The 9,866-nt window shown below is 40.3% G+C and overlaps 1 protein-coding gene across 1 annotated transcript; it reads right to left on the reverse strand.

The window, feature by feature from the left end:
• Positions 1-3,743: 3,743 nt before the first annotated feature.
• selenop2 (selenoprotein P2) lies at positions 3,744-9,049 on the reverse strand. Its single transcript, XM_069164660.1, has 5 exons — positions 9,017-9,049; positions 7,897-8,151; positions 6,079-6,291; positions 5,647-5,755; positions 3,744-4,987 (listed from the first exon to the last, which is right to left on the reverse strand). The coding sequence occupies exons 2-5, from the start codon at positions 8,121-8,123 to the stop codon at positions 4,616-4,618; spliced, it is 921 nt and encodes a 306-aa protein (XP_069020761.1). The 5' UTR covers positions 8,124-8,151; positions 9,017-9,049; the 3' UTR covers positions 3,744-4,615.
• Positions 9,050-9,866: the final 817 nt, after the last annotated feature.

The following is a 9,866-nucleotide window of genomic DNA, read 5'->3' on the forward strand; positions in this document are numbered from 1 at the left end:
AGCCAGTTAGCCACGCTATCTTAACTTTGCTGAACTCACTAAGACACTGCCAAGTGATCTTCTCTCCTGGCACACAGGTTTGCCAATACACATTAGGAGGGGGGGTAAAGGGGGGGGGGGGTCCTTTGTTTTGGTGGTGTTGATGTCCGGGTCCCTATCCTGACATTCTGTGGTCTGAAGGAGAGTAAATCCATAAACCATGAGCAGAGTGAGGTGGAGAGTCCAAGGTTGCTGAGTTTATGCACCACTTTATGGGGATTATAGTGTTGAAAGCGGAGCTGAAGTCAACGAAGAGCATTCTGACGTACGTGTTGGGGGCTCCAGGTGAGACGGGGCTGTATGAAGTGCGATGGAGACCGCGTCCTCCGTAGACCTGTTCGCTCCATAAGGAAACTGGTGGCTGTCCAGGTCTGCTGGGAGGACGTCATTGATGTGAGATAATATCATCCTCTCAAAGCACTTTGTGATGACTGGTGTCAGGGTGATATTTTTGTGGTTTCATCCTCCACACTTAAATGTTGACCTCATCTTAAATTATTTGATTTGCCTCCCAGAAGGCCTCAGTCTAGTTTAAGGCTTTTTTTTTGTGCAGTGTAGAAGTTGTGTGGTTTGCCACATAAACATGGTCACTTTCTCCCGACTATATGAAGGGTGGGCCCTGAAGAAGAGACACTCACTCGTTAAGTGTTAACTGAATGCCTGCAGTGTGACGGCTGCGGGTTCCATGTCATCTCCTGGTCGCCCTTTGGACCAGCACCTTAGCTGTGTCTGTGGCTACACAATAGCTCACCACATTAAATGTACATCCATATTACTTTATTAGCTGGCTACCTGGCTTTATATTAGCCAACATGCCAGTAACTCGGTGAGCTTATGTAATGAGCTTTGGTATCCTAAATATTGACTTACCTTGAATTTCTTTATCATTTTGGTAATTTTTTGTAGCACTGAAATGGATCGCATTTCACTCAAAGGTGTTGCTAATGTCTGGCCCTTCCTGTGTGATATGTGGTTTATACAGTGGGTAAAATAAGTACTGAACACATCACCACTTTTCTCAGTAAATATATTTCCAAAGGTACTATTGACATAACATTTTCACCAGATGTCAGTAACAACCCAAGTAATCTATAAATACAAAGGAAACAAAACAAATACGTTCAGAAATTAAGTTGTGTAATAATGTGAAATGACACAGGGAAAAAGTATCGAACACACTTATTGATATTTATTTAATACTTTGTACAAAAGCCTTTGTTGGCAACGACAGCTTCAAGACGCCTCCTGTATGGAGAAACTAGTCGTATGCATTGCTCAGGTGTGATTTTGGCTCATTCTTCCACACAAACAGTCTTCAAATCTTGAAGGTTCTGTGGGCCTCTTCTATCAACTTTGATCTTCAGTTATTTCCATATTGTGGATTATGGCATCTAAAGAGTTCAACCCCCTCTCTCTCCCACACACAGTAATACAATCTTCAATGTCTCAGATCGACTCAACTCTCTCATCTTCAGTTCCCTAAATTGGGAAGTCAACTGTTAATGAAGGCTTGAGGGTCAGCTCCAAGGTCAATTCAAGTATTGTTACAGAATGGCAGTCAGCACTGACCTATATTTGCTGCAGCATATAGAGACAGGGAAGACAACACTACAGGACACATTGTCTCTTCATCAACGCTATAGGAAGGAAACGGATGGTCCAGTGGCAGAGCTGAGAAGCATCAATGCTGCTAATCCATCTAGTTATTACCAGCAGCCAGGCAGAACAATGGCAAACCAACCAGGAGATTTAAGCTCATCAACACAGTGTACTTGAAGGCTTTTGGACATTATATCCAAAAGAAGAAAAGATCTCCCATTGGACAACCATACAGGCTGCTAAAAGTTACATGTTTTAGTCAAGGATGCCTCAGTCGAGCCCAGAAGTCGACATCTTCATGGTACAGATTGACTCTGTTTAACAAGCACCCACAATAATCTGACTGAATTCTCCTAAAACATGAAGGAGATCTGATCTGAGGTGCAGTTATCCACATTAAAACACATCTTGATAACATCCTGAAAAATAGCACGGAAAACACAGCGGTTCATACTGACCAGCTGCAGGGAGGTCAGGTAGCGTTTCCACCAGAGATATTTGTTCATGCTTGGTCCGAAAGCTGCCAGGCCGTAGTACAAGTACATCACAACGTGGACGAGGGAGTTAATCAGACCTATCAGGAAAGCTGTAGACAAATACGCAGGATGAAGACCACATATATTATCTTCGTGTACTTGTGTCAGTGTGGATTCTGCTGGAAGACATTATTTGTACACTTTGTTCTTTTTCTATGGCATGTTGTGCGACCAGACTGGTGGGTTGTACTCACACTGGCCCCCAGCCACATATTTAACCCCGGCCCGACAGTTGAACATCATGGTGGAATGATGGTAGACGTGGAGGAAGGTCAGCTGACTGTTCTTTTTCCTCAGGGTGAAAAATATCTGAGCCACAAACACACAAAGTAATTGAAGTGAAGCCATGTGTTTATACAGTGGGTAAAGTAAGTATTGAACACGTCATCATTTTTCTCAGTAAATATATTTCCAAAGGTGCTATTGACATGAAATGTTCACCAGGTGTCAGTAACAACCCAAGTAATCTATTAATACAAATAAACCAAAACAAATAAGTTCAAAAATTAAGTTGTGTAATAATGTGAAATGACACAGGGAAAAAGTATTTAACACACTTATTGATATTTATTTAATACTTTGTACAAAAGCCTTTGTTGGCAACGACAGCTTCAAGACGCCTCCTGTATGGAGAAACTAGTCGTATGCATTGCTCAGGTGTGATTTTGGCTCATTCTTCCACACAAACAGTCTTCAAATCTTGAAAGTTCTGTGGGCCTCTTCTATCAACTCTGATCTTCAATATTTTCCATATTGTGGATTATGGCATCTAGAGTTTAATTTTGCTCTCATCTGACCAGACTATATTCTCCCAGTATTTCACAGGCTTGTCCAAATGTTGCGCAACAAACTTTAAATGAGCTTCAACATGCTTTTTCTTCAGCAATGGAGTCTTGCATGGTGAACGTGCATACAGGCCGTGGCGGTTGAGTGCATGACTTATTGTTTTCTTCGAAACAATTGTACCTGCTAATTCCAGGTCTTTCTGAAGCTCTCCACAAGTGGTCTTTGGCTCTTGGACAACTCTTCTGATAATTCTTTTCACTCCTCTGTCAGAAATCTTGCGAGGAGCACCTGGTCGTGGCCAGTTTATGGTGAAATGATGTTCTTTCCACTTCTGGATTATGGCCCCAACAGTGCTCACTGGAACATCCAGAAGTTTAGAAATGCATCTGTAACCAACACCATCAGTTGTTGTTTGTTTGCAACAATAAGGTTGCGAAGGTCTTGAGAGAGCTCTTTGCTTTTACCCATCATGAGATGTTTCTTGGTGACACCTTGGTAATGAGACACCTTTTTACTGGCCATCAGTTGGGACTGAACCAGCTGATATTAATTTGCACTGACAAGGGGCCGGATTTCTTTCTAATTACTGATAGATTTCAGTTGTTGTCTTGACTTTCCGTGTCTTTTTGCACCTCCCTTTCTTCATGTGCTCAATAGTTTCTCCCTGTGTCATTTCACATTATTACACATAACTTAATTTCTGAACTTATTTGTTTTGGTTTCTTTGTATGTATGGGTTACTTAGGTTGTTACCAAGATCTGGTGAAAATGTAACGTCAATAGCACCTTTGGAAATACATTTACTGAGAAAAATAGTGACGTGTTCAACACTTATTCCGCTGTACATCAGTAACAGAAAGTAATTAGGTAAGTAAATCTTGATATATTATTGCAGGTTAAAATAAAACAAAACTTTAACTCGAAGTTTTAATTATTTTAAAGATGAGATCACATTATATGTGTGTCTGCTTTTAAAAGTAAAACAGTGTAGATGTTCCTTCTACATTCTAGAAATTCATGAGAAGAAAAGTGAGTTACAGAAAACATTCAAAACTGAGAAGTAGTACCCTGTAATGCATCTTATTACACAGAAGTAAACCAAATCCACACTTTTTCTACACATAATGAAAAAAGGTGAATCTAACAGAAATAAAACAAAAATGCATTCATGTAATGTCTAATAATTACTCGTTCATTCTTCAATCCTTTTCAAAATTGCTTAAACATGTCAAAATGATGAAAGAATGAGATGAGAGTTGAATCTACTTTAAACAGCCATCTGACTGGGATTAGCTCAGCAGCAATGCACTCCATCAACTGTCTCTATGGGTGACAGTAACCGTCAGTCCACTATCTCTCCACACACATCCATCTGCAGCCTCCTGCAGGCAGGTTTTATACCGCAGACATCATTAATGGGAGAAAACGGGGAGTAACCGGCGACTGGATCCGCACAGAGGAGTCGGACTGGAAATGCCAGCAGAGAAACCATAACCTGATTACTGCTTAAAACAGATCCAAACTTCTCTGTTTACTGCTGCTTAACTGCCTAAACTACAATCTGTTTAAACATTTGATCAAAAATAACACACTGACGAATCACATTCTAACATTCTAACTATTAAAGAAGCTAAAACAGTTGAGGATGATCTTATCTATCCACTGTCATCAGCACCAGGATCACTGTGGTTGGCAGGCAGCTGCTGCTGCTGATGATGATGATGATGATGATTATGGTGGTGACGATGGTGGTGTTGATGATTTTGGGTTTTATTTTGACTTAGATCATGCTGACGTTGGGTCTGATTCAAGTGACTGGTGTGCTGATGTTGGTGATTAGGAGGATGATGATGATGATGATGATGATGCTGGCTGTGGTGATGCGTCCCACCCGAGGCTGTGGCTCCCTCCTCTGGAGCATCAGTGTCCAAATGAATTGTGGGTACTGTAGTTGTTTGGTTGACGTTTAACTGTGTTGTTGCATTCTTTATGATGCTGTGTCTGCCGCTTGTTAAAGTAGAATTAGACTGGAAAAGATAAATATAACAATATTTAATATTTTTGACTTAAAAGCTGCATTTATAACATTTTTGGGTGAGATAGGGGCAGAAGATCAAACTTGAAATATAACAGAAATATTATTATTTTATCAAGACACTATTACAATAACCTGCGACAATATCGTGTTTATAATCAATATTTTCTTACTTTGTTTTGGTCTCCACCAACTCTTGAGGGAAATATGTCTCTTTAACCACTAAATGCTAAACTGTACTTGCAATCAAAGTGCTAACTTTGTCTGTCTGCTGTTTGGTACATAAAGGGTAACATAAAAGGGAGTTTCTCAAAACCATTTTTCCATTATTCATTCCTGGGGCTTGTTAAATCACAATCAAAGGCCCAGAAAACCAAAACAAATAGCTAAAAGAGGCACAAAAAAAAACATAGTAGAACTGACGTGAAGTTCAATAATAATTCCCTGTAGGTCTGTCACTATTCACTTAATTTGAACCATTGACAAGATTAGCTCCAATTCAAAGGGATATAATATTTTATTCATTTTTGATTGCTTGGGTACTTCATAGTACACTGAAAATCACTTGTAAAGGATTCACTACCACAGGTGTGTGTGTGTGTGTGTGTGTGTGTGTGTGTGTGTATATGTTTGTTTAATGTGATTACTCACAGAGCAATTGCAGATATCTTTATGATAAGTGGCTCTGATGGCTGCCTCTATGTATGGGTAATGCAGGAAACTGTAAGGCAGCACTATATGGAAGGTGAGGAGACCACACCTGGAGAAAAAGGAGAGACAGAAAGAATCAAAATTTAGATGGGAATTACTGCAATTTTATTGACTCCTTCATAGTTTGGTTTAAAAAAAAAAAAAAAAAAAAAAAAAAAAAAAAAAAAAAAATCTGTTTAGACACCCTGAAAATGATCAAGACAAGGAATCTGAGATTAGTGCTGATATGATATGCACACAATCTCTCAAATCCATTGCTGTAATTGGTTGTTTTGACTGTCAGTCAACTGGTTACTCTTTCCCTAACCTTAATAATCCTGACCCTAACCGTGTCCCTTCCACAATGTAACCCAATCTGGCATCAGCCCTTACCTATCATAAACCAGGAAGTCATCTTTGTCACCGTCCAGAGCCTCCCACACATCACTTTGAAAGGGAGCCTGCTGATACACGGGAACTCCAGGGGGCGCTCTTTTCTTCAGCTCCCAGTACATGGCTCTGGAAAGGGCCTCCTGCTCGTTCACTATCATGAAGGACACCTCCGTCAGGTTGCTGTGGTTCAGCTTGTCACGCAGGCCTCCAATTCTGCAGGTGGACAGATGGAAGAAAAAAGAACGCTGGGAATAATCTGACCCCACTGCTAATTCAGACAATTGGAAAAGGATTTAAACTCTCATCTGAAACCATGCACAAGGAGTGTTTAAAGGTTCAGTGTGTAGGATTTATTAAAATCTTATTTCCATAATGATATTTTCACTATTGTAAAATCACCTGAAACTAAGAATAATTTTATAAAGTTCTGGTTTAAGGACTTTACTGTTTTAAGTGCCATGAAATGATCAGATTTGGCGCTATATAAATAAAATTGAATTGAATTGAATTTTCATTACCTTAGAATGTGACCTAAATATCTACTTGTGGAGCGGGTCTCCTTCCATGCTGCACCACCATGTTTTTACCGAAGCCCAGAAGGGACAAACCAAAGACAAGGGGGCCTTTGGCAGCCTCCATAAGTTCTGTTACACACTTGGAAGGGGAGAGTGAAGCATTCTGCAACCTCACCATGAGATGCTACTATATCCTACACACTGCTCCTTTAATCCACCTAAACAATTATTTTTCCATTTGAACAAAAATGAATTTCATCTGTGCGGTTACTTTTTCTTATTAAAGAAAGAAAAGTGACAGAAGGTAACTGAATGTTTTGCACATTAATGCAACAGTCCTAACTCAGTAAAGCTAATAGAAAAGCAGCGTTACAGGACAAACTATAATGGAGATGTACTGTGCAACACATATTTCTGTGCTAAATCTGCAGCTGAACAATGTTTGGATCATTGACTGTATATGAAAGTGGACGTAGTTATGAGGCCGATGTGAGTGCCACTCGAGGTTGGCTCCAAAAATTCTCCGGCTCCAATTACCAACATTCAACTGGTCTCCTAAAATTCTGTCGATCAATTTTTTTTCCACGAGTTATGTCAGCGTTGCCAGCTAAAATCTGTGTTTTTGGGGGCGTGTCTTTGACTAACAGACCTGTGGGGCTGTGAGGTTCAATTTTATTGGTATCGCAGGGTTTCCAATCAGACCGAGTCAGATTCTCCGCTCATTCCCCCCCCAGCTGGTCCAAATATGGTCACTAACAGCTCCAAACTGCAATGAACTATAGCAAGATTTCCATTATCTGAACTCGAGGCTTCATAACGGTCGTTCACAAACCAATGGGTGACGTCACTGTCGGTTCCAGCTTGGTTTGGAGGCATAACAAAGGAAATTTGAGCAATAATGCTGCATGAGTGTTCTACATGGACTTTTTCCATGGTGAATTTTTGTGCTTTTATCCAAGGCTAAAAGAGAGCTGTATAACACTGTCTGATCTGTCGCTAGTTTATAATATATATATGTATATATATATGCCACAAGGTTAATGTTTTGTGACTGTGATCACTTAATACATAATGAAAAAAGTGTATTGATGGTTATTATGTCTGAAAGGATAAAGACTGAAACGTCTTCCAAAGAGAACAATCCCTGACATTTTCTTGCACTTTTTCTTTAATCCCTTTTTTCCCCCCCTAAAGATCCACATGTCCAGAGTTGTGTTACCAAAAGTAGTACAGTATATGGTATAAGCATTTAACACTGAGTGTGTCATTCATGTGTGTATTTTTAACAACTGCGTTCTCTTACCTGGATGCCTGAGTGAGACAGAACTGTCAGCTGGCCTTCAGCAGCGCCACCACGACCACACTTCCCAGTAGTTTCTGCATGGGTTTGTGTCCCTTGATTTCCCAGTGGGGGGAAGATTTGCAGATCCTGGAGGCATCATTGTCCCCCTCCACTAACAGAGTGGTGTGTGAGGCCCACAGCAGACCTGGCACAGCCGTGTACAGCCACAGCGTCGAGAGAGAGCGCATTGTCCCTCCCTGGCTGCTTGGACTGATTCTGGACAAGAAAGATACGTGCAATAATAATCCATGTTATTTTAACCAAAGGGCACTTCTGCATCCTACATTCTTATTGTGGCACAAAATAGGATAAAGAATGTGCTTCAGCCTGATTATTGTTCTTTTATTTGCAAATGCATCCTGTGGACAACAGTGAACGGCAGCACATGCACTCTGATCAGTCTGGGATTCAATCATTGGCAGTCTTCCCGCACCCTGAAATGACTAGTCAGTCTGATCCCAAAATAATTAAAGGAGTAAACCCTCATTGTCTCTCTCATCACATGGGAAGATAATCTGCAAAAAAGAGTTTATTATGGGGTAAACAGCCAATAGGATGAAGAATGTCAGGACTAAATGGACAGACAGCCTGGCAGAAACACAGTCGGCCAGAGAGACAGAGAAGCTGGGACAGAGATGTTTACACCCACAGACTGCACTGTCGAACTAACATGGTCTGAATTCTCTCAGATAATTGCAGCTTGTTTGGTAGTCGATAGAAGATTAAATGATTCATTAATAATTACAAATTTGAACTAAATCAGGACGCTAGTGTCTGAAAGACAACCTCATAGCTTCAGTTTTAACTGCATTAGAGTGGAAATTTGTGTCCCCTATTAGCAGGAGACACCTACTGAGTTCAAAATTAGACTAAATGTTTAAAAGACTCTTTATAAAATTTTAACTATTTTAAATCAAAGTCTAATTTTAGGGTTATACAAAAAAAAAAACAAGCCGATGTAAAAGTTTAATTATTTAGTGAGCCAAACAAGCCAAACTACAGTTGGTTAACATGTTTATCTTCAAAATAAAAGACTGATTAAAATAGAAAAATACATTTGAGCCCAAAAAGGAACTCTTACCTCTGTGCTCGGTGTCCTGTGTCCCTCACAAACAGACAGACAACTCCTGTTGTTTTTAAAGCCTCTGAGGTTGACTGAGCACTTCCCCCAAATCAAACACAGAGAGAGAGAGAGAGAGAGACAGAGAGAGAGAGACAGAGAGAGAGAGAGAGAGAGAGACAGAGAGACAGAGAGAGAGACAGAGAGACAGAGAGAGAGACAGAGAGAGAGAGAGAGAGACAGAGAGAGAGAGAGAGAGACAAAGACAGAGAGAGAGAGAGAGACAAAGACAGAGAGAGAGAGAGAGAGACAAAGACAGAGAGAGAGAGAGAGAGAGAGTCTCTTATCACTTTAATTTGAAAGTGTTTAAATCACCCGGGAAAATAGGACAACAAAGGTGACCTAGATAATGCGCCATAAACTCTTTTTTGTTACTTTAGTGATCACCTTATCTATTTTTTATTTTAATGTTTTTTAAACCTCTCCTCGTTAAGTAAAATACCTGGACATTTAAATCAAGGTTTTCACAGGCATCCGTGCTCCCCAGAGGATAATCCCTCTTGATTTTGTTGGTCATCTGACTTCTCTTCTAGTGCCGACATTTTTTGGTATTGATAGAAGGTTTTTATCCTATCCACCGAATGGATAGCTGTGAAATTTGATTTTAATGTTTGGGGTGCCCAGAGGATGAATCCTTATCATTTCTTTGTTCATTTGACGAGTCCTCTCGCACCACCATGAAGTTCATGATTTGGAATAAGATGTCTAAACGACTCTTGGAAGGATCAACATGAGATTTAAAGCAGACGCACATGTTGCCTTCGGGCTAGAACAAAGCTTTGGTGCTCCGCTGACTTTTCACCATCAGGTC

Source organism: Embiotoca jacksoni, unplaced genomic scaffold (assembly GCF_022577435.1).
Source record: "Embiotoca jacksoni isolate LCO1_2020_lvr unplaced genomic scaffold, fEmbJac1.0.p SCAF_31, whole genome shotgun sequence".
In the NCBI taxonomy this organism is placed as follows: domain Eukaryota; kingdom Metazoa; phylum Chordata; class Actinopteri; family Embiotocidae; genus Embiotoca; species Embiotoca jacksoni.